At 37.1% G+C, this 26454-nt stretch overlaps 1 protein-coding gene across 3 annotated transcripts; it reads right to left on the reverse strand.

Annotated features, from left to right (window-relative positions):
• Positions 1-7213: 7213 nt before the first annotated feature.
• Positions 7214-22897, reverse strand: TWF1 (twinfilin actin binding protein 1). Of its 3 annotated transcripts, none has more exons than XM_040233805.1 (10): positions 22782-22897; positions 20931-21008; positions 18558-18736; positions 16974-17069; positions 15751-15855; positions 13982-14107; positions 13614-13764; positions 13321-13442; positions 8092-8177; positions 7214-7602 (listed from the first exon to the last, which is right to left on the reverse strand). In XM_040233805.1, the coding sequence occupies exons 1-9, from the start codon at positions 22804-22806 to the stop codon at positions 8103-8105; spliced, it is 957 nt and encodes a 318-aa protein (XP_040089739.1). In that variant the 5' UTR covers positions 22807-22897; the 3' UTR covers positions 7214-7602; positions 8092-8102. The 3 variants fall into 3 exon arrangements, with proteins under 3 accessions (XP_040089739.1, XP_040089741.1, XP_040089738.1); XM_040233807.1 differs by having other exon boundaries at positions 8074-8177; XM_040233804.1 differs by lacking the exons at positions 7214-7602; positions 8092-8177 and adding an exon at positions 9919-12024.
• Positions 22898-26454: the final 3557 nt, after the last annotated feature.

Below are 26454 nucleotides of genomic sequence, written 5' to 3' on the forward strand. Positions count from 1 at the left end.
CACTGAAATCAGATTGATTATATTCTCTGCAGCAAAAGATGGAGAAGCTCTATACAGTGAACAAAAACAAGACCAGGAGCTGACTGTGTCTCAGATCATGAACTCCTTATTACCAAATTCAGACTGAAATTGAAGAAAACAGGGAAAACCGCTAGACCATTCAGGTATGACCTCAATCAAATCCCTTATGATTATAGAGTGGAAGTGAGAAATAGATTTAAGGGTCTAGATCTGATAGAGTGCCTGATGAACTATGGAATGAGGTTCGTGACATTGTACAGGAGACAGGGATCAAGACCACCCCCATGAAAAAGAAATGCAAAAAACCAAAATGGCTGTCTGGGGAGGCCTTACAAATAGCTGTGAAAAGAAGAGAAGCAAAAAGCCAAGGAGAAAAGGAAAGATATAAGCATCTGAATGCACAGTTCCAGAGAATAGCAAGAAGAGATAAGAAAGCCTTCTTCAGTGATCAATGCAAAGAAATAGAGGAAAACAACAGAATGGGAAAGACTAGAGATCTCTTCAAGAAAATTAGAGATACCAAGGGAACATTTTATGCAAAGATGGGCTCGATAAAGGACAGAAGTGGTCTGGACCTAACAGAAGCAGAAGATATTAAGAAGAGGTGGCAACAATACACAGAAGTGTACAAAAAGGATCTTCATGACCCAGATAATCATGATGGTGTGATCACTCATCTAGAGCCAGACATCCTGGAATGTGAAGTCAAGTGGGCCTTAGAAAGCATCACTATGAACAAAGCTAGTGGAGGTGATGGAATTCCAGTTGAGCTGTTTCCAATCCTAAAAGATGATGCTGTGAAAGTGCTGCACTCAATATGCCAGCAAATTTGGAAAACTCAGCAGTGGCCACAGGACTGGAAAAGGTCAGTTTTCATTCCAATCCCAAAGAAAGGCAATGCAAAAGAATGTTCAAACTATCACACAATTGCACTCATCTCACATGCTAGTAAAGTAATGCTCAAAATTCTCCAAGCCAGGCTTCAGCAATACATGAACCATGAACTTCCTGATGTTCAAGCTGGTTTTAGAAAAGGCAGAGGAACCAGAGATCAAATTGCCAACATCTGCTGGATCATGGACAAAGCAAGAGAGTTCCAGAAAAACATCTATTTCTGCTTTATTGACTATGCCAAAGCCTTTGACTGTGTGGATCACAATAAACTGTGGAAAATTCTGAAAGAGATGGGAATACCAGACCACCTGACCCGCCTCTTGAGAAATCTGTATGCAGGCCAGGAAGCAACAGTTAGAAGTGGACGTGGAACAGCAGACTGGTTCCAAATAGGAAAAGGAGTACATCAAGGCTGTATATTGTCACCCTGCTTATTTAACTTCTATGCAGAGTACATCATGAGAAACGCTGGACTGGAAGAAACACAAGCTGGAATCAAGATTGCTGGGAGAAATATCAATAACCTCAGATATGCAGATGACACCACCCTTATGGCAGACAGTGAAGAGGAACTAAAAAGCCTCTTGATGAAAGTGAAAGAGAAGAGTGAAAAAGTTGGCTTGAAGCTCAACATTCAGAAAATGAAGATCATGGCATCTGGTCCCATCACTCCATGGGAAATAGATGGGGAAACAGTGGAAACAGTGTCAGACTCAGTTTTTTGGGCTCCAAAATCACTGCAGATGGTGACTGCAGCCATGAAATTAAAATACGCTTACTCCTTGGAAGAAAAGTTATGACCAACCTAGATAGCATATTCAAAAGCAGAGACATTACTTTGCAGACTAAGGTCCGTCTAGTCAAGGCTATGGTTTTTCCAGTAATCATGTATGGATGTGAGAGTTGGACTGTGAAGAAGGCTGAGTGCCAAAGAATTGATGCTTTTGAACTGTGGTGTTGGAGAAGACTCTTGAGAGTCCCTTGGACTGCAAGGAGATCCAACCAGTCCATTCTGAAGGAGATCAACCCTGGGATTTCTTTGGAAGGAATGATGCTAAAGCTGAAACTTCAGTACTTTGGCCACCTCATGCGAAAAGTTGACTCATTGGAAAAGACTTTGATGCTGGGAGGGATTGGGTGCAGGAGGAGAAGGGGACGACTGAGGATGAGGTGGCTGGATGGCATCACTGACTCGATGGACGCGGCTCTGAGTGAACTCCGGGAATTGGTGATGGACAGGGAGGCCTGGCATGCTGCGATTCATGGAGTTGCAAAGAGTTGGACACGACTGAGTGACTGAACTGAACTGAAGTGTATCAAGTCACCATGTTATACACCTTAATCTTACACAATGTTATGTGTCAATTTTATCTCAATAAACCTGGAAAAAAAAAGAATTAAAAAATTAAATGGAGACTACATCCTTAGCCCATCCTCTCCTTTATAAAATGTGTAAATAATGATAGAATTTTTATTGTCAAGAAATCATATCCCATTATATATTTTAGACAAAGACTAGCATCCTTTATAACCATAACAGTGTTTGGCTAATATAAGTTAATGAATATTGACCTTAAAAATATTGACATGCTGACCAATATCTGTTTAAAAATAATATCACTTCCATTGTTGGCATTCATTTGTCAGATATTCTTAAATCAATTCATAAGTTAGTTAAGGGAACATGCTATTACTTACTCTGTTAAACATATTAGGAAGCCCTGCCATACTAAGATTATTCTTTTGCCAAAAAAGATTAATAATAGTATCAGCCCTTAAATATTCAGGCCTAGAAAATGGCAAAGGAGCTTTAAAAATTCTTGTCTCCATAAAAAAAATAAAGGCCGGCAAAAATGGTCAGAATTGACTTTTTCAGAACTGGAAATTAATCAAAAGCTTGCAGCAACCCCATGAGCATTTATTCAAGGAAAACAGCTAAATCTCAATAAAGACAACAAACTTCGTGGCATTTTAATTTACCCTACTCCCATCCCCTGCTTCCTAGCTCAGCAGTAACTTAAAAAAAAAAAAAAGCCCACATTTTTGGTACCAGAGGGAACAGAACAGAACTGGAGTTCTTCACAGCCTGATTCTGAAAGAACTACAATTGTTTAACTTGTCTGGCGGTTCCCTGGAAGACTCTATTCAAAGGTTTATCTCTATTTTGATGTGACTAAAGCTAACGTATCACTAAAAGCTTTTATGTGGAGTCATTGTCAAAACCATTTACTGGGAAATTTATATCTCAATTTAGTATATTTTATTTATTTTATTGCAATGTAATTGCTTTATAATGTTGTATTAGTTTCTGCTATACAAAATCATGAATCAGCAATATCATATGCCGTGTCTGTTAAGCCTCTCTTCTGCCTTCCCATTCTACCCCTCTAGGTCATCACAGAGCATCAAACTGAGCTCCCTGTACTATACAGCAGTTACAGGGGAGGAAGCAGGTGGGGGATGAATGAGGGAGTAGCATTGATATATATATATATATATATATATATATATATATACTGGCTTAGTTGTTAAATCGTGTCTGACTCTTGTAACCCTGTGGACTGTAGCCTGCCAGGCTCCTCTGTCTAAATCGGGTAGCTGGCAAATGTTTTAATCACAGCTGCCTGAAGTGATGAATAGTACAAACAATAGGCTAAAATCCTTGAAAGGAAAAACTGAGGGAGAAGACCTTCATTATGGCTTTGAAAGGTCTTCAACACATTCTTGGGGATGCAGAAAGCCATGCACATGTGTAAAGGCCATGTGCATGCTCAAAAAATCTGTGATGGCCTAAGCTCTAACCTCTGGCTGACCTTCAGGCTCTGGATAAGCAGGAAGTGAACACTAAAGCAGTGTCTAAACTGCCTGGCTGAGTGTGGATGATGTATCTCAAGGTGCACACAGAGCCTGTGGCAAAAACTGGGGGATTTATTGGTGTCAGACATCAAGCAATCTTTATCCATTCATCAGCTGATGACTAAGCTGAGTTGAGATTTCTGTGGCCACATATAATGAAGAATACAAACTTTGCAAAATTAGCTCATAAAGTCACTACATAAACAACAAATCAAACAATTAGCAACAACAACAAACCTTGGGGAGGAGGCAACATGATGTGCAGAATTTCCACATTATTTTATATTAAATTCCCAGCTTTCAATAAAAATAGACATGCAAATAAACAGCAAAGTATGATTCATATCTGGGGAAAAAAGTTCACTCAAAACTGTACCTAAGGAAGCCTAGATATTGTGCTTATGAGACAGACTTTAAATCAGTATTTTAAATATGTTCAAGAGCTAAAGGAAACTATGTATAATGAATTAAAGGAGAATGTGAGAACAATGTCCTACCAAATACATGACATCAGTGAAGAGATATAAATTATGAAAAGAAGGCAAAGAGAAATCCCAAAGTTGAAAAGTACGATAACTGGAATGACAAATCCATGAGAGGGCCTAACTAGATTTGAGCAGGCAAAAAACAAAGAATCATCAGTCTTGAAGAGAAATCAATTGAGGAACAGAAAGAAAAAGAATGAAGAAAAATGAGCAGATCCTCAGAAATCTGTGGGGCGGCTTCAAGATGACCAAAGTATGTATAGCGAGAGTTCCAGGAGAGGTGTGAAAGTGCTAGAAAGAATATTGGAAGAAAGAATGGTTAAAAAACTTGCTAAACTTGATGAAAAACGTTAGGCCACTCAACTGAGAAAGTAAGAATGGCAAGTAAGATCAACTCAAAGAGATCTTACTCCCAGATACATCATAATAAAGACAATCTTGAGAGCAGCAAAAGCAAGAGATTTAGCAGATATAAGGGATCCTCAAAAGGCTCATTATCTAATTCTTCAGCAGAAAACACAGACATTCAAAGCCTGAAAGAAAGAGTGTCAACCAGTAATTCTAACAAAACAATTCTAAAACATTGAAGAAAATAAGACATTGAGAGATAAACAAATGTTGAGAGAATTTATCAGAAGAAAATCTGCCCTTTGAGAAAAGAAGAAATCCTTCAAGCTGAAATGAGAGAATACTAGAGACTAACTATAATCCACAGGAAATAAATAGAAATAAAAACACCAAGAAAGGTATTATACACATAAATGTAAGAGGCATCACAGATATCTTGTGGGTGTGACTAAACCAAATGATTATAAATGTCATAAAGCAATAACTATAAATCTGTGTTGGCAGACACACAGTGTTTGTGCATAAAGATGTAATTTATATGACAATAATAGTTCAAAGAAGGGGGCTGGTACAGATCTACACAGGAACAAAGTTTCTGTATGTTATTGAAATCAGGTTTATATTACTTGAAACTAGGTTTTTGCGTAAATTAAGATGTTAATTGGAATCCTCAGGATACCACTAAGAGAATAACTTAAAAAATATGCTAAAACAAATGACAAGGAAATTAAAATATTATCCAGGATATACATAAATATGTGTGTATATGTATATATATAGTCCTTCAGTTCTTCCACTAATGCTTTTGTGTTAAATATATATTTATATATAGGATAATATATATTATATAGTAATGTTAATATTATATTGATATATAATCTTCACAATAAATATATATTATCCCTAATATTATATTATAATACATAATAAGTATATGCTTTCCAGGTGGCTCAGTGGTAAACAATCTGCCTGTCAGTGCAGGAGACTTGGGTTCGATCTCTGGTTGGGAAGTTCCCCTGGAAAAGGAAATGGCAACCCACTCCAGTATCCTTGCCTGGAAAATCTCATGGACAGAGAAGCCTGGTGGGTTACAGTCCATGGGGTCGCAAAGAGTCAGACACAACTGAGCAACTTCACTTTCACTTGAGCAACTAGACAACAACAACAATCCTCATAACAATCCTATGAATTTGATAATATTATCCACATTTTATAAATGAGGGAATTGAAGAAAAGTAACTTGCCCAATATTACACAGCTAGTAAACTGCAGAGCTGGAACTTTAACTCAGACATCTAACATCAGTCTGTGCACTTTACTATGCTGCCTGTCATCATATTGATCATAATCATCTTCCCTGTCATTTGAGGAGAGCTAACTGTTGTGCCAAAATCTGTTGGATCATCGAAAAAGCCAGAGAGTTCCAGAAAAACATCCATTTCTGCTTATTAACTATGCCAAATCATTTGACTGTGTGGATCACAACAAACTGTGGAAAATTCTTAAAGAGATGGGAATACCAGATCACCTGACCTGCCTTTTGAGAAATCTGTATTCAGGTCAGAAAGCAACGGTTAGAATTGGACATGGAACAACAGACTGGTTCCAAATAGGGAAAGGAGTATGTCAAAGCGGTATATTGTCACCCTGCTTATTTAACTTCTATGCAGAGTACATCATGCTAAATGCTGGGCTGGATGAAGCACAAGCTGGAATCAAGATTGCCGGGAGAAATATCAATGACCTCAGATATGCAGATGATATTACCCTTATGGCAAAAAGTGAAGAACAACTAAAGAGCCTCTTGATGACAGTGAAAGAGGAGAGTGAAAAAGCTGGCATAAAACTCAACATTCAAAAAAAAAAAAAAAAAAACTCAACATTCAGAAAACTAAGATCATGGCATCTGGTCCCATCACTTCATGGTAAACAGATGGGGAGACAGTGACAGACTTTATTTCTAGGGGCTCCAAAATCACTGCAGATGGTGAGTGCAGCCATGAAACTAAGACACTTATTCCTTGGAAGGAAAGTTATGACCAACCTAGACAGCATATTAAAAAGCAGAGACATTACTTTGGCAACAAACATCCATCTAGTCAAAGCTATGGTTTTTCCAGTAGTCATGTTTAGATGTGAGAGTTGGACTATAAAGAAAGCTGAGCACCGAAGATGCTTTTGAACTGTGGTGTTGGAGCAGACTCTTGAGAGCCTCTTGGACTGCAATGAGATCCAGCCAGTCCATCCTAAAGGAAATCAGTCCTGAATATTCATTGGAAGGACTGATGCTGAAGCTGAAACTCCAACATTCTGGCCACCTGATGTGAAGAACTGATTCATTGGAAAAGACCCTGATGCTGGGAAAGATTGAGGGCAGGAGGAGAAGAGGATGACAGAAGATGAGATCGTTGGATGGCATCACCGACTCAATGGACATGAGTTTGAGTAACCTCCAGGAGTTGGTGATGGACAGGGAGGCCTGGCATGCTGCAGTCTATGGGGTTGCAAAGAGTTGGATACGACTGAGTGACTAAACTGAACTGAACTGTTATGCCAAGCGTTAAGTCTACAGCAGGATTACATTTAATAGCTCTGTAGTGTAGGTCCTATTTTTTTTTTCTTATTGAGAAAATTGATGCCCCCAAGTTTAAGTAATTTCTCACTCATTTTCATTGTGTTAGACAGCAATTCTCCACTGTTCCCTAGACCCACGCCCTTTGCAATATACTTCTGTAATTCTTCCCATCAAGAGGTAAATTTCACGTTTCTGGTCCTCGGATTCAGAATGGTCTTGTAACTTACTGTGGCCAATAGACTGTAGAAAAAGTGATCTATCAGTTCCAATCCTGGGTCTCCAGAGCCCCTGTGCACTACTTTTCTCTGTTCTGTCTCTTGAATCATTGTCCACTGCCATGAGAACAAGCCAGGGCTAACAGGCTGCTGCTGAGACCGTACTGAGCAAAGACATCTCAGATGACATCATTCTAGACCAGCCAACCTGCCAGCAGACCACAGATGTGAGAGCGGTCAGCCAACCAGGAGACTCATGGAAAATAATTGCTATTTTAAACCACTACATCTAGAGGTAGTTGTAGCTACCATTAGTATGGTAGCAATATATAACTGATGCAGTCATGGAGCCAGGATGTGACAGCATCTCTCACACAAATACACACACACAAAGACATGACCTGTGGGCTCTGATCCATGCCGCTTGATAACAGGAGACCAAGAAATTGATTTAACCCCACCTCCATTCATGAAGCCATGAATGTGGAGCGGGCACAGGACACCCCCTGCCCTAGCACTAGCATTGGTTGAGTAGGAGGGAAGAGGAGGGGAGGGGCCTCTGAGAACTTTCCAGCCTCTTCAAACTAAGAGACATCTCTGTTGCCCCATCTCTGTTCCTTTCTTAAGAGACCCACCCCTCAGCCTGTCCCTCCTTCCTTCCCCTCTCCCTCACCCAGACCTGGTGGATCCTTCAGACCTTTTCCTCTTTCACTCCCTTTGCTGGTGCTGTTTGTATGTGGAGAGTAGATCTTTGAAGTTCCTGTTCTTTTCTGGCCCAAGTCTCTAGAAGTGGAAAGGTGGAAGTGAACATATTTTTAAAATATAAATAAAAGGTTTATAAGACACTACAGTCTAACTGAATTCTAGCAAATGCAGATATAATGGATCAGCACTAGCTGTTGAGTGCAAATTTGTCTTTGGTCTTCGCAGAACAGTCCACTTGGGAATGGGTCAATCCTGGAGTTTCCTGGGGTAGAAACTATGGTCTTCTGAAGGCAAGAGGCTGGGCAAGTGCTAGTGACATTTGCCCTGCCCAGAAATACAGCAATGGAGGCCGGGGCCACTGTGCCAAACCTATCACTGCTTCAACGTGCTCCTTTCCCCACTGTCCAAGGAAAGGCAAAATCTCATTTTATTTATTCAACAAATGAAGTATCCACTATGTCCTGGACACTGTTCCAGGTGCTGAGGATGTATCAGTGTAAAAGCCACCAAACTTGTATGGAGACAAGCAACACAGATACATATTTCTTAAGTGCTTTGAGGAAAAATAAAGCAGGATTAAGGTGTGAGGACAGGAAGTACAATCAGACTTGGGAGGTCAGGGAAGACCTTTCTAGGCAGGTGACACTTGAGCAGAGGCTGCATTAAATGAGGACGTAAGGCACGTAGATACTGGGAGAGAGGGTGAGGAACAGCAGTTTTCCTGAGGCAGCAGCCACATGCTCGATCCTTCAGCAGTCCTGCCAGCAGCTGAGCCAATTGGACTGATCAAGGGGTGTGGAGAGAGCCATGGGCCAATTATCACCATTAATCATAACCATTATAAACCAATAGGTAGGAATAGTTTGTGGACTGAATGGAGGGAAACATTCAATTTATATCATTTAAGGTAAACTGTATCCCGGTCATGGCTACCCATGAATCATTTGTGGAACTGTGATTCCTGGGCCCACCTACTCTTTATCAAAATCTCTGGAGATGAAGCCCTAGAATCAAGGATTTTTAAAAACAGAAACAAAAACCTCTCCAATGTTTCTAACGTATGATCATATATGCAAAGAGAACACATGAAGAATGTATATACCAAACTCCAGTATAGAAACCTCAGGCAGAAATGAGCAGAAATGCCTTAAAGAATTTAACTTTTAAAAATAGTTCTCAAAATTAGCCCTTTTAATGAAATTCTGTCTTGGTAAAACTGCTACCAAAGACATCCAGTTTGTAATATAGCCCTAATAAAAAGGATCAATCTGATCCTTTATTGCAAACCAGAATGCACTATTTGTTGGATGAATGTCTCTTAACAGCTTACTGTCAAGTGTTGGTCACCCTACTCTTCTGGGTTGCTGCTATCACAGTAGAAACCAATAATGCCATTTCCATTATTGCTGCAGTAGTGGGAAAGTTCTCATCTATTAAGCACTCTATTGATACAACCTGCTTAGGTTTCAAACTAGTTAAAATCCTTTTTGATGTAGATAGGTTAATTAACAAACAGATGAATGGATTTCTAACCCATCAACAGGTATCGCATTACTTGAGTGAAAGTTGCTCAGTCATGTCCAACTCTTTGCAACTCCGTGGACTGTACAGTCCATGGAATTCTCCAGGCCAGAATACTGGAGTGGGTAGCCATTCCCTTCTCCAGGGGCTCTTCCCAACCCAGGGATTGAACTCAGGTCTCCCGCATCGCAGGTGTTTTCTTTACCACCTGAGCTACCAGGAAAGCCAATTGCATTATGTAGACTTATCCAAACATTAAAAAAGAAAGGTTACACTAGAAAACCAACTTAGGACGCAATTTAAAGAGAAAAATTTTATTGCAATATAAAACGCACTTATAAAATATCCACAGAAGGCATGTAATTCTTTACTGCCATATAAATTTACTGGGAATACTTTATTCACTTTCTATTGTTATGACATCACCTAAAACATAAACGATGAGTTATACTCTATAACAAATGCATCATTGATTTTCAACAATCATTGGTTTAATAATTAAAGATTATATAATCACATCTATATTCTGGAATGTTCACTTTCATGTAGTGTAATAGAGTTTAAGAGTATAATTGCACATGGATGGTACAGAAAAACATTCACTACTAAATTATTTTATACCATTATGACAGGTTAACATTCTTCCCGACTGAAAATAAGAGCTTCAGCAGCTTGGTCTATAGTCAACACAGTTCCAGGATTCTCAATGCAGTAGTGTGTATGTGTTTGTGTGTGTGTACCCACCGAAAAACGTAACTCTTTTGAAAAAAAGTGCAACATTACCATAATTATTTTTGCATGTTTAAATATGCAAATGATTATTTGTAAACAAACAAAACCCCACACAAATACTACTTCTAGAAAAAAAAAAATCTGTCAACTCATAATTATTCTAACATGCTTTAGTTGAACACACATTGGATTTCTGAAAGGTGCATATATTACCTTAGATAATAAAGTGTAAAAATGACTTTCTTATTTCATACTATGAAATGTGCATGTCTGGTATTTGCTTTATGCATCATAAAGTTTAGATCAAGAAATTCTAAATCCTGGATCCCCACAATTCACTTAGAAAAATCCTCAAAATTATGGCTCTTGCAGCAGGTTTATCAGATTACACACGATGAAATGTTCTAGCTCCCTCTATTTCAAGTATTGAAGAAAATGAGGCTCAAAATCTCTGGAGGTTGTTAACTAAAAATGTAAAGCTTTAGAAAACAGTTAAATGTGTTTTGAAATATGATATAAACTGAAACATATTCTTAATCTGTATTAGGCTGATGAGTACCAGGACTTTAAAATAATTTTATTAAATCTGAACATTCATTCAAAAGTGATAAAGAACAACTTGCCTATTAGTGTACGGTTTTAGACAAATCAATTGTGATGTTTAAAATGTTTTCAATATTGTTGACATCAATTTTGTTTTCTTTTGAATATTAATTTGATGTTCAATTAAACATAAGTATTTTGCCTCATACTACATATAATAAAATGACTTGTTTTTGAAATGGAAAAAATTTTATAGCACTAGAATGAGAATTTACTAAAGTTGTTTAAACATGTCTTTCAACATCAGAAGTCCTATAGTATAGAAAATATCTAGTACCTTTAAGGTTTCAGAGTGAGCTGATCTTCTGCAATTTTAAAGCCATTTAAAAAACCAGAAAGTCAAATAGAAAAGACTGCTGCAATAAAGCACTGTGTCTAAACGTTGCAGATATGATCCCACCGTCTGAGTGAGCGTTACTCTTCAGAGCAAGCAACTTTCCACTTTTTCCTAGGCACATGAAGTTTTCAGCTTAGAAAATAACCTAACTTGGTCCTTAACATATTCATTAAGTGGAATGAATATTTTAAGGTCTTTCTCCCTTAAAAAAAAAAAAAAGATGTATCACCAAACAGTAATAAGACTTGTATCTTACTTTTAGACATTAGCCTTTTCTGGAATTGGCCCAACTGTATAAAATTTTAAGAATTATATGAAAAGTATGGAATAATCACTCTATGAAAACTGTGATGAAATTAAACATCATTATATTGAACTCTTTTCTAGATTTAACTCAGAAATCATAAGTCTTCTTTAACATTAATTTTATAAACATACAGAAGTGAAAAGTGCTAATTTTCAAAAAGTACAATTTTTCCCTCTACTATATATTAACATGGAATGATTTCAGTTCTCCTGTACTAGAAGCTGGACTTTTAAAAAACTAGTATTATAATACTTTTATTCAGTAGTAGCTTCAGTTTCAGCTGGACCCCTAATTATTCTTCGAATTCCTCTTTTTCCTGAAGGGCCTTTTGGTTTTGCAAAACTTTGTTTATGTGCATGCTGCTTGGGATGTACTTCTTCATAAAGGAAGTCTGCAGTCAACTCATCCCCATTGTCTATCTCGATCTGTAAGAGGTGAAATTAGCAAAGTGTAATGCAGTATGAAAAAACACAACATTCAAAACCTAATACAAACAATGTTGCAGGTGTGAATGCTCACAGATAAATACATAATACCCATTCCAGCAAGAAAGAACCCAAGACCATATGAAAATAGTTCACTTATATCTTTTTTGGGAGGAGGAGGTGGGAGCTAAATGGAGTTGCTTTAATATATAATCCACTATATTTATTTTCTGTTTCGTTTTTTCTTCTCCAGTTTAACAAATGTTTAAAAGTAGTATAGTAGGAATCATCACTATATTCTTAAGTTGTTCTGCTTTAGTACACTATATTTTCCAGAAACATTACTAACTGAGCCTTCATCACTTGGGTCACTTGAAATCACTCTGTTACACAGGCTGGCAAACTGTGGCCTGCAGGACAAATCTTGTTCAAGTTAAGAGTGTATTCTACATTTCTAAAGGGTTGTAAAAAACAAAATAATAAAACAAGAATATGTGAAAAAGACCATATGTGGTCTGGCAAAGCCTAAAATACTATCTGGTCTTCTGGTAGAAAAAGTGAGCCTGCTATAGGTGATTCTTAAGAACTTTAAAAGCTCTTAAAATGCTCAGTACCTAAAACACTGGTAATTTGTAAGGACCTGTGTTTTAGGAGTTGAAGAGGTAAAGAATAAACCATATGTTTCCCCATGACTCATCTGCATTTAAGAAAACTTGTAACTTAGTTCCCCAAATTTATGTTATGCTCATACTCTTCTTTCCCAACAACTGGAAAGATTCTCAACACCCCATGACTCAGTTATAAATGAAGACTGTGGTTTCTTACTAATAAAGTCTTGAGAAAATAAGAAATAAGCAGTTTTAGTAGCACTGTCCAACAGAACTTTCTGCAATGTGGACTTACCCTTGAAATTCTGCACCAAATACAGTGCCATTGGCCACATGTAGCTAAAATGAGCACCTGAAATGTGGCTAGTGCTTTTAAGGAACTGAAATTTAAATTTCATTTAATTTTTATTTATATTTAAATAGCCACATGTACCTTGTGGCTAAACATTAGATCTACAGGGAGGCTGGGATCATAATAGATCATCCCCAAGCACTTAAGAGAATTTCCTAAGGATTCATGATGAGAACAAGGGAAAAAAAAACCTTTTCATTTACAAATTACAGTACATCATGAATTACATGAAAAACAATAAAAATGTAATAAAAATTGAAGAATTTTAAATAGGTATTAAATATATTAATAAGACAAATTAGGTAAAATAAATTAGATAAATAATTAGGTAATTACCTTTCTAATAACATCCATTTGTAGTTGTCTTTCTACAATCTCTAGCAGAGGGCTCTTGCAGCTAGAATACAGCATTCGTTCTCTTATACTGCATGTGTATCCAGGCATTGAATAAATAAAAACTGTAAATTAAAATAATAATAAATCCAATTAGCCGCATATCAATTAAAGCAAATACTAAATCTTGTAAAACTACAATTAAGCCCTCTGGTCAAGAAATAAGCAAGAATATAGTGATGAAATGCCAATCAGCAAACAAAAAGCAACATGTTAAAAAAAAAAGTACCATATACCTATAGACTCCAAATAGTCTCCTTCATGAGAATGTTTATACAGAAAGAAATGATAACGTGCTGCATCTTTGGGAATCCTCTTTGGCAAATCTTTTAGTTCTGTATTTATTGTGTTGGCCAAAATTATAATTTCATTTTTTATATCTATTTCCTGTCAATAGAAACAAAAGTTATTAAAATAGATACACAGAAATTTAAAATTTATAATTAAAAAAACAAAGACATAAGGAGAAAGTTACATAATTTCACTTTTTCCAGTGAATATATTTGCTTTTGTAAGTTTAAAAACGATGAATAAAATATTATATTAATATAAGCCAAAGGTCCCAAAGAGAGAAGCCACTTCATAATAATCATATGTCTCTTACCAACTGCACATAGTTCAGCTGTCTGTTATTCAATTTTTCCAAAGCTTGAAAAGCTTCTTGAGAAATAGGAAATGCTACTCCTTGTAGTGTTTGATGCTTAGCGTCCACACTCACGTCAGTTTGTACCTAGTATGACAGATTCAATTTACTGATGAATTTTAGCATTAAGCAGTGTCAGATGGCAAAGAAAACCTAAACTCTACAGAGTGCCATTCCACCCTTTTAATATAATTAATTCTGCCCACTCAAATATAATTAAAAGTAACACTTAAAACACTATGAACTTAAAAGGCAAATTGTTCACATTTGTTTCAGGTTCTGCTAGCACTTTGTCAACATGCAGAGTGTATGCCACATTTTGATGAAAATGCCAAAAGTGAACATCTGAGTGAGTGTGCAATGTTAGCGGAACTCTGTTTATATGTTTGGTTTGGCACAATTGCCATGAGCTATACACAAGCTCTTTGAAGTATCTTCAGATTATACTTTTAATTATGACATTTTACTTGATAAAACTTATGAACACTGTGATATAAATACAATATGTATAGAACTTTGTTCCTCTAGACATAAAGTGCAACACAAACACCATGCAGATTTGAAAGGAGTACAAACAATATACAAAGACAACATAGCTCAACAAATTATACTACTGCAGAAGTTCCAGACTTAAGAGCTTTCATTCCTAAGAACATGGGTGTGCACGTATTGAAAGAAGAGTACTTCAAGAAAGCTTTCAATGCACATATTTAAGACTTTCATACTCAGTAAATGATATTTTAGTATAGGGTCTCATTTGCAGTACTGCAACAAAGTCAAAATTGAAAGTTTACTTAAAAAAAAATGAATGGAGATTCTACAGCATAAATGGCATTGGATAATGAAAACATTATAGAACATATGCAAATGCATACCCCAATAAGATCCTCTGGGTTCTGATTGCAAGGAATAAAACAAACTATCAAACTTGTTAAAAAAAAATCACGTAAAAATCCATACTCCGATAACTTGAGTTAAAATAATAATGATAGATCCTTGCTATCAGGTCAATATAAATAATATTCATTTTCCAGACTGATTCTTATTAGTCCATTACTCAGAGAAGTGAACAGTAGTTTCTGCTACTTGTTCTTTTCTGTAAAATTCCAGTAGAAATACAGTAGCTACTGCTGCAGTAAATACATTAGAAATGATAAACTATAATATGGATGAAATTTATTGACTCATATGCTAAACAAGTACTCATATAACCATCTCCTATATATATATATATATATGTACGTGCGCACACCCATCCAGGCAGTGCCCACAGACAACTTACAGAGCTTCTAGAAATCCTAAACACATTATAGCATATACGTTTTACTCTCTTTAGTCATTAGTATTCTCTGAAATAACAAAACAAACCTTCCTCAGGCAACCTTATTAGATACCATATCCCTCACACTATATAAGTAACATATACTTTTCCCATTTATTTGGAATTCAAAGTATAAAATTAAGAACAGCTATACTTCTAACAGGAGGATTACTAATCTAACCCATATATTATAAAGACAGGATAAAGCTATTTATGAAATTGACATGAAGTTTAATATTTACTTCCAACTTTTTCCTAAAAACACATTGAACACAGTCTTGTCTCTAAATGGAACAGAATGTTAGCTACTCAACTTATTTATTCTCCAGTTACCTCTTCATCTATTAATTAAAAATTATAATACTTTTAAGCACTTAAAATCTTGCAAGATTTCAAAATGGTAACATACCTCATTAATTTTAATTTGTCGTAATTCTTCTTCAGCTGCAGTCAGTGGGGCAGGAGAAGACTGTGACAGCAAATATTTTTTATACCCATGTAATGATACATCTTCCTGTAAGCACAGATATTGACTATTACTAGTTGTCAGGCTACTTTAGGAAAAACAAAATTATTTAACAAAAAAAATTTTAATTGAAAATAAATGGTAACAAGAATCTTACTACTTCTCTATTTTTAAAAATCTATTCTACAGTTTTCAAAAAGTTTTAAGGGGAGTAGCTATGCTTCATTTCCTAAAGCTTTATAATTACTACTCTTTTGTATGAGTGTGGTGGTGGTAATGCCAGACACATGATGAACCTGATCATGCTTCAAGTCTACAGGACAGTTACTACTAACCTTTTGGGGAAGCCTTCCCCATAATTATTTAATAATCAGCATCCTCAGATTATGAATTCTGTACTATAATTATGTATAGAAAATAATTATAGTTCTTATTTAAAAGAAAAATTACTTCAAATAAATTTACTTCTCATCAACATTTTGTGGTTTGGAAGACTGAAACTAGAATTGAGAAACCAGACCACTTCACAACTAATGTGAATAAGCAAAGCATTCCCATTCTTGTGCTCTACCCATCAGAATGTAATAGTCACTGAATCACAATAAAAGCTCTGAATACAAAACAAAAAATTTCTTCAAAAAATACACTGTAATTTTCTGAATGTGGGGGTATATGTACAAATACATGTATTTACCATACAAATTTTATCATGAAGTAAATTCTTAATCTTAACATACATATTAATCAACAATTACCCCAGTCATCAATTTACCTTTCAATATTCTAGTTTAAATAAAATAGTTATTGCTTCCATATTGTGAATATTAATGTCCAAAATACCTAAAAACCACTGTTTCTTTTAAGTAGTCTCTCATTTTCTGAGCCTATTAACTCATCCTTAAAATGAAAAGGTTGAACTAAATGAGGGGTTGAACTAAATTATCTCTAAGAGAGATTCTAGCATTTGAAGACTGAGATGTCAACATATTTTAAAAGGGTGAGTATTGCATGTTTCAGTTAATGTGCATATCATATGAAACAACGTTTCCTCTTATTCTTATGTTTACAGATTTACCAATCAGAATTCAAATTACCCCATTACCTAGAAGTTCTTTAAGTGTTTTAACTGCAACACACAGACTCCATACATAATATAAGTTTTGTACCTTTACTGTTCCAAATACTTCATCTTTAATGTGGCCACCTCCAAACTCCTTTTTCAGAGTTGCTCTTGTTGCTGCATACAACATTTTTTGACGAACCTAGTAATTGTGAAAGTTTACTTGTAAGTTTACAGGTGAAGGCTATCATTACAAAAATAGCATTTAATGAATGTTTTAAAACCGTCAAGCACATTAAAAATAAACTGTGACAAAGTCCATCAAGTGTAACATGCTAAAATGTGCGTATACCGATAGGCATCATAACATTGGCACCTAAAACATCAATAGCTACTAAGGTAGATCTCAACTTATAAGTCATTTTTCAAAAAGTAGAAAAAGCTAAATTTTAAAAAATCTTCATTTTTTCAAAGTATAAAATGAGTTCAAGAATTAAAAGAAGCTACTTTAAACACTACTTTAAAGTCATTGAAATAAAGTAATCTTGATAGTGATATTCTACTCAAAGCAAGTCTAGGTGAGATATTACTAATTAAAAATCAAATATTCATGGCATAACTATGGCATAAAACATTCTATGAGGGACAAAGATGAAAAGAATTATAAAATATACTATTATTAAGGAGTCTGATATTTATAGCCTCTATGGGAAACTACTAAAGATAACTGCCAACCAGTAGAAGTCATTTCATAATTTTGCACTGTCAAATCCAATATTTCTTTCAGACAAGATATATAGAGTTAAATAGGAGGGGATGACTTTTGAGAATGATATCTACAAAACTTTAAAAATTATTATTTTTCTATAAGAAGAAAGAATTAAGTCTTTAAAATATTGGACTGTATCCATATATTAATTTTTTTTGTTCTATCACTTAAGGGCTTCCCTCATAGCTCAGTTGGTAAAGAATTTGCCTGCAATGCAGGAGACCCCGGAAGATCCCCTGGAGAAGGAAATGGCAAACCACTCCAGTAGTCTTACCTAGAGAATCCCATAGACAGAAGAGCCTGGCTGGCTACAGTCAATGGGTCGCAAGAGTCCAAGAGTCGGACGTGGCTTAGTGACTAAACCACAATCACTCAACTTTCCTAAAAGAAATACTTATCTGTATGTATGCTCATCACCTGAATGGTAGCTATTAAGAATATTTCATATAATGCTCAGTTAGTTCTGTAAAAATTATTTGTTATTATGACCAGAGCAAAATAGTAACCTTTATTCTTCAGAGGTCCAGAAAGTCATTTATAATGGCCACAAATTTTTAAATTTAAAATCAATAATAATTCTTCTGATTTCAATCAAGGTCAAGATTTCTGAATCTCGGTAAATTATCCTTGGTTCTACATTACCAATCCAAGGATTTTTTTCCATTGTCAGTCCCTTCTATGAGAAAGACTATTGCTTCCTAACTTTTTCTTGGCCTAGGAATATTTCAGAAAAAAATTTTTTAGCTTTTAATGTTAAAGTGAAAGTGGAAGTGAAGTCAGTCGTCTCCGACTCTTTGAGACCCCAAGGACTATAGCCGACCAGGCTTCTCAGTCCATGGGATTTTCCAGACAAGAATACTGGAGTGGGTTGCCATTTCCTTCTCCATTTAATGTTAAACAAGTTACCAAAAAATTACTTACATGAGAATGATCAGGAGACCACGCAATGAATATCCATTCATATCCCTGGGCATTCTGAGAATCTAACCTGAATAATACATAGCACGGTTGTTTGTCCTCCAACAGGGGTAAAACAAAGGAATCATAATCCTGATCCCAGGAATCCAAAGGCTTCCTGCATGACCCAATCACAAGTTTCTCTGTGAAGAACAATTTTTAAGACACATAAATGGTTTGAAATACCAAATGGTGGAATAATGAGAAGAATAAATTAATATGTAATTATTAATTGCTCTATTCAATATATGAAAAGGACCTTGGCTGTAACAATACAATATATAAGAGTATATAATAAAATATTAGTATATACAAAAATATAATATAAAGTAGTATTAAAAAGTAAAAATTATGACCAGGACAGGTAAAATAATGTTATGAAAAACACAAGAAAGGAACATACAAAAATGATTATAAATAGCTGAGTTAGATGGTTGAAGAAAGGGTAGTTATAGTCTATTTTCCAAATGTTTGTTATAAAGTATCAACAAAATGTATTTAAGCGTCCAACCACTCAAAGGTGTAATTTCTGAAATTAACATTGAATTGCACAGTTAAGCAATACTAAATAAAAACAGGTTTAGCTCCTACTTGGCCATAGTATTACAAATTTATAAATCTGTCCACAAGCATAAATTGGTACAGTCACCTTGAGACATTATTGGGAGAATCAAGACTGTATTCTGCCTAGAGAAACTCTTGCACATATATACAAAGGTATTCACTGCAGCACCATAAAATAACAGGAAACTGAAAATAGCCCACATGTTCATCAATAAGAGAAGGGACATAAAATATGTGGCAGTCATTATGATAAAATTCTATTCATATTTGAAAATAATTAATGAGCCTCTATCAAAGGGGCTTTCCTGGTGGCTCAGAGGTTAAAGCGTCTGCCTGCAATGCGGGAGACTCCGGTTCGATCCCTGGGTCGGGAAGATCCCTGGAGAAGGAAATGGCAATCCACTCCAATATTCTTGCCTGGAGAATCCCATGGACGGAGAAGCCTAGTAGGTTAGAGTCCACGGGATCACAAAGAGTCGGACACGACTGAGCGACTTCACCTCACCTCACCTCACCTCTATCAGAACTAATTATAAAAATATTTACAGAAAAAGGAATGATGCAGAAAAAGACATCAGTTCATATGAACTTAAAAACTCAAAAACAGCACTACATGTTATTTAGGGATTGCACATACAAAAAAGTTCCTAGTATAGTTTCCTCAGGAGATTGGAAAGTACAGTTGTTTAAACATCAAATTACAAAGGTTTGAAGCAAATTGAAAAAATGTTAGCAGTTATTACTTTAAGAAGGGATGGAAGTTATTTGTCATTTATTCTTCATAATTTCCTTATTTAAAATTTTTTCTCAAAACAAAAAACCAGATAAGTGACAGACAAAATAGTCATTTTTCTGTTGTAGAGATGTGAGTTATATCAACTTTTCCATTTTACTTACTTAACTAAGTCAATTAGAAAGTGATAACACTTAAAATTTTAGTTCAATAGTTCTAAAACAGGCTACTTTACAGTATATGTTTATTCTCATTGAGGGTGTTAACATATACAGAACTGCATATTTTTCAAACTATTTTAGTATTTTTAACATATAAGAGAAACTGGAAACCAAATTAGATTTACTTCCAGTTTATGAAAGAACAAGGTATTTTTCCAAAGCAAAATATTTCAAGGTAATTAAGAAATTAGGCCAATGGGATGTTTTAACATATTCATTTGAGATTAAGTAATTATAATTTAATTATTCACACTCAAACCAGCCAAATTAAAAGACTCTCCCCTCCAATTAATTTCCCTGCTTTCAGCTTTATTTTGAAAGGCTCAATTTACAGTTTGTTATATTCTCAGAACTGTTTCCCATAACAAGAAAAGGGAATCATTTCTCAGCAAACATTACAATCAAGTTGAGAAAACAGGCAGTTTAAAACCCTTTCTTTCTACTTCAAACTAACTTTATTGAAAAATAATTCACAAATAACTGTTTATTTTTCAGATAATCGCCTGTTACTGATTTTCATTCCAGAGATGCAAGCACTGACATTAGATACAGATTGCATTACAGAAATTGAGACTCAAAAAAGTGAAAGAGAAAGATGTCACACCAAAGCCAACATCTTTTTGTTTCCCTGATAGTCAACTACAGAATTCAGAAGGTAAGCAGGGGCCTTTAGGAAATGCCCAAAATATAGAGGATACAGGTTAACTAAAGGCAAGCTTTCAACCCGCTTCACATTTATTAATAGTCCAAATCACTGACAATGACTTAACTTTACGACATAACACCCAATAATTCAAGAACAAAAAATGTTTAACTAACCATTTTCAATAGATATCTTCAGAAGTCTGTATTTTCCATTTCTTGCTCTGGCAAAGATATCTTTAACATCTTCACTTGCTGTGAAAAAAGATACAGAAAAGTAATATTTATGCATTAATACTTTCTAATGCTACAATAATAATGCTAATTGAATAAGGAAAACATGAAATATAATACAAAGAAAAAATCTTGAGTATGCAATATTTTCTTATTAACAGTCATTTAAATTATAAAACTTAAAAGGTATACCAGACACTGAACACGGCTTTTGTTGTTGTTGTTCAGTTGCTAAGTCATGCATGTCCAACTCTTCTGCGATCCCCTGTACCGTAGCCCGCCAGGCACAATACCAGAGTGGGTTGCCATTCCCTTCTCCAGGGAATCTTCCCCAACCAGGGATCAAACCTGCATCTCCTGCACTGGCAGGTCGGTTCTTTACCACTGAGCCACCAGGGAAGCCCCATATACAGCTAAGAGACATAAGTATGTTTTAAAAGTATATTAATTCTAACCTGTCCTAGCTATGTTAGAATTGGGAATGAATATATTAAAGTTTCTCAAACCCAATAATGAACAAATTACAAATCTGAGAAATACCTTTACTGATTGTTTGACAATGCTGAAAATCTGCTTTCATTCTCTTCTGGTCCAATTTCAAGTTTACGATAAATAAAAACACTCTCTTCATCAATTCATTTTCTACATTTTCATGTTTAAAGACGACAATAAACGTCAAATGCCCTATCCCAATAAAATTCCTTCAAGTTTATACTTCTGGTCACACTTTTCTGACTAGTATTTCTCAAAAAGCTGGAGTAATCTCACTGAGCAAATGTATACTTAATAACCTATCCCTTGTGCTATTAAAACTTCAATTTCGTTCTGATTTTGTTCTTGGGGTGTATATTGACAGCAAGAATCACTTTTAATAGTGCTTGTTATTAGACTCAAGCATCAAAGTCAATAATTAGATATCCATGCATCAAAACTAACGCAAACAAAAGAGTGCTTTTAGATTCGAGGAGGAGGTATGGAGTGACTTAAGAACAAAACACAATTAGATGTTCATCTGGGGAAAAGATTCGTTGTCTATTAACAGGAAGATCTTGTGTTTATACCAGAACTCGTTAAGTGATCCCAAGTAACCCCGGGACATATTATTTGATTCTGATGAGGTGAGAGCTTTCAGACTGCCCATTCGCAAACCAGGAAATAACACAGGTCAATTAAAATTGCACATTCAACTGCCTGAATGGGATAATTATACGATGCCACACAGATCAGACTTTTCAGTTCCCGGAGGAGTACCTAACAGCGACCAAGACGCCTCCTACTTAGGATACATACAACGGTGCTGATGTTCCCATTTTGGAAGAAAGCGCGGAAGAGTTTGGGAAGCATTCTTAGTAGAAATGAAAAAGATTCCGCATCTTTCTTTTTATAATTCAAATAATGTAACAACTCTTCTGGACCGTGAAAAAGAAAATTCGCCTGTCTCTTGACAATAAAAGGACCCCGATCGCCTTCACGGCTCCAGGTCTTCCCAACCCGTTAAAGTTGGGTTAAGGTCGGCTGCGGCTGCAGGCACGCCCCCTTCACCCCGGCCGCCGCCGGACCCACTTCCTTCGCTCCGGCGAATTTCGGGTCCGTCCGCAACGTGGCGGCGGCCGGGCCCGGGCAGGGAGGGAGGCCAGGCCGAGAGCGCCCGGGACACGGGAGCGCAGAGAGACTCAGAGGCCCGGCTCGCCCCCGACACACATTCCCAGTGCTTCGGGCCCGACTCCGGTCCCGCCCGGCCTGCCCGAGGCCTCCGGGGAGCCCCTTCCCCAAGGGCAGCGCCGGCGCCGTTACCTTGGATGCCGGTCTGGTGGGACATGGCGGCGGCCGCGAGCTCCCGGCTCCAGCGCTGAGTGCAGCGAGCGGCCCCGGCCGGCGGCTCCAGGAAGTGGCCGCTCCTCCGCCGGCCCCGGCGCGTCATCGGCCTGCGACCCACCGCCGCCCCGGCCCGCTAGGCCCCCGGCGTCCTCGCACGCCCCCGGCGCTCCCGCCGCCTCCGGTCACTCGGACCGTCTCCCAGCTGCGGGACTGCAGGTCCACACCTTAGGCCCTCAACTGCAGCTACTCCAGCTTTCTGCCGAGCGTCACTGTCCCCGGTGTTTGCCGTCGCTTCTCCGGCTCCACCACGGTGAAGCACCACAGGGCTGGCAAGATAGCTTTCCCTTCTGGGGTCTGCCCTGCCAACGCCTTTCACTGGTTCAGCAAAAGGATGCTCAAAAACGGAAACGAACATTTTACTGAACACAAGTTTTCAGCTTTAAAAAGATGTGCAAGATATCCTTCTTGGTTTACGCTTCTGCTGTGTGTACAATTTAATGTAAAGGGTCCTGCTCCTCCCTATTTTTTAAAAAGAATAGATAGGCAGTTTCCCATCAAAATTTGAAAGGCTTTTAAATTAATTTCAGACTTAAACCTTTTCTTTCTTTAGTTGGGCCCATTTAGAGACAAGGTTTTCCTTTCTCTTCATTCCAAAAAGAAACAGCCACTGAAAGTAAAAAGATTAGCTGACTTGAGTACTCCTCTGTGGTCAGTTCCATCATTTCAAACTAACACTGCTCTGCTTTCTATTGGTCCTTTATTCTTCAATCAGGTAATTATTCAAGATTCATTTGTGAGGATAAAGTTGTAGCATATTATTAAAAACTATTTTCCATTCTGTGCTTTTATGAGCATGTGTTTCCATTTCTAAGGATAATTTATTTATTGTCTAAATTTCTGGCTGCACTGGGTCTTTGTTGCTGCCCATGGGCTTTCTCTAGCTGTGTGTGTGTGTGGGGGGGAGGCCACGCGTAGCTTAGTTGGGGTGCACAGCCTTCTCATTGTGGTGGCTTCTCTTGCTGCGAAGCACAGGCTTTAAGGCGCATGAGCTTCAGTAGTTGCAGCATGCACGCTCTAGGGTGCTCAGGCTCCGGTAGTTGTGGGCTCTAGAGTGTGAGCTCAGCAGCTGTGCTGTGCAGGTATAGTTGCCCACAGCATGCGGAACCTTCTTGGACAGGGATCGAACCCCTTTCACCAGCATTGGCAGGCAGATTCTTCTCCATTGAACCACCAGGGAAATCCCTCTAAGGATAATCTTGGTAGTTATTTTTGTACTACTTTTCTAGGACTCCTGGATTATAATTTTCTAGGTAGAAAGCTTGGTGTTTTGTTTTTAGGGCCTTGAACTGACAAGTATAAAAATGTACAATCTGATTATCAACAAATACTTTGTACAGACCAATAATATAAGGACAACAAAATCACTTTTGAAATGTGACATATTTTTAATTAGCAGGTAGGTAATTGCTTTTCTTAATGGGGTTCACAGCAAAAAAAAAAAAAAAAGATTGCTGTGTTCTGTCTTGTTTTTTAGGCTCTATTTCTCAAACACATCTTCATATTTTGGAATAACCAAAATTTAATCTGAGCTTTATAACTTGTTTGGATTTAAGAAACGTAAGGAGGAGTTCCATTCTAACCAAATTCTTCCTGACACGACAGTTCACCCTGATTTACCAGTTTTCACAGCATTGTTGAGTATAGAGAGTGCCTCTGCAATTTGTTGACTGACTCATGTTCTGGTGAGTAGGGAAAATTGCTTAAGGAGGTTGACATTACTCAAATGTACAGATGAGAAAAATTCATTTTCCCGTGTTGATCCTTAGAAAAGATCCCTGTATATTCAACCCTGAAGAGGAGGAAAATCCAGGTAGGTTGGATAAGACCGCCACAGCATCTGCCAGATAATGTTTTTTTTTTTTTCTGCCACTACAGTAGTTTGAGTTAAAACTGCAAGGGACTTGTCTGCATTGTTTATGAAACAACACAATTCCTCTAGCAAAACAGGAAATCTGAGGAGGGAAGATGTTTGTAAAGATGTGAACAGCATGGCCAAGATGTTTTGTTTTTTAAAGTGTCCATTAGCATTTCTACATGTACTCACATGATTTCCGTAGCAAATGGATTCTTGATGCCTTCATCAGATGTTGTTTTATGAAAATGTTTCCGGTCAATATTGACAGTACACTTAAATTTCATAATTTGTTATGTCTGATGTTCATTTCAGGTTAGGTTATTGTACTAACTTTAGAGAAATGGTTTATTGAGTATGTCGAGTGCTAGTGGTTCTTGTATTTTACCTATTTAAGAGACTAGATTATGATAGAAATCTTGTTTGGTTGGTTAATCTCTCTTGCTTGCATCTTTAATGTGATACCAATTACATGACTTCTCACCTTATCTTTTTTAAAAAATCATGATAAAATACACATAAAATTTACCATCTTAATGATTTTTAAATGTTCGTTTCAGTCATGTTAAATACAATCGCCTGTTATGCAACCAATCACCAAAATTCTGTGCCTGTCGCAAAATTAAAACTTAATATCAACATTAAATAACTTTCCATTCCAACTCAACTTCTAGGCCCTGGCTAATATCATTCTATGTCTGTCTCTATGAGTTTGACTATTCTTAGTACCTCATATAATTGGAATCATACAGTAGCTGTCTTTTTGTGATTGGCTTATTTCACTTACCAAACTGTCCTCAAGTTTCATCCATGTGTAGCATGTAGAATTCCTTCCTTTTAAAGGCTAGATAATATTTTAGTGTGTATATTATACCATGTTTTGTTTATCCATTCATCCATCATGTCTTCCTTCTTGTTAGCAAAATCAATTGTATTATTCTCAGATACTTTTATCAGTTTCCTATAGCTACTAATTAACAAATTAGCACAAAGTAGACGGCCTTACACAGCAGAAATTTATTCTGTCACAGTTTTAAAGGCCAGAAGTCCAAAATCATAGCTGTTATCCCTCTTGAGACTCTAAGGGAGAATCTTTCCTTACTTTGTCCAGCTTCTGGTGGCTGGTGGCATTTCTTGATTTCTGGCCCCGTCACTCTAATCTCTGGAGTAGGAAATGGTAACCCACTCCAGTGTTCTTGCCTGGAGAATCCCGGGGACGGGGGAGCCTGGTGGGCTGCCGTCTGTGGGGTCGCACAGAGTCAGACACGACTGAAGTGACTTAGCAGAAGCAGCAGCAGCAGCTAATCTCTGCCTCTGTGGTCACATTGCTTTCCTCCTCGTCTGGGGTATCAAATCTTCCCCTGCTTTACTTTCATAAGGACACCTGCCATTGGATTTAAGACCCACTCAGATAATCCACGGAGAAGGCAATGGCACCCTACTCCAGTACTCTTGCCTGGAAAATCCCATAGATGGAGGAGCCTGGTGGGCTACAGTCCATGGGGTCACTAAGAGTCGGACACGACTGAGCGACTTCACTTTCACTTTTCACTTTCCACTTTCATGCATTGGAGAAGGAAATGGCAACCCACTCCAGTGTTTTTGCCTGGAGAATCCCAGGGATAGGGGAGCCTGGTGGGCTGCCGTCTCTGGGGTCGCACAGAGTCGGACATGACTGAAGCTGCTTAGCAGCAGCAGCAGTAGCAGCAGATAATCCAGGATGATTTCTTCATTTCA

This window comes from Oryx dammah, unplaced genomic scaffold, assembly GCF_014754425.2.
Source record: "Oryx dammah isolate SB20612 unplaced genomic scaffold, SCBI_Odam_1.1 HiC_scaffold_29, whole genome shotgun sequence".
Classification (NCBI taxonomy): Eukaryota; Metazoa; Chordata; class Mammalia; order Artiodactyla; family Bovidae; genus Oryx; species Oryx dammah.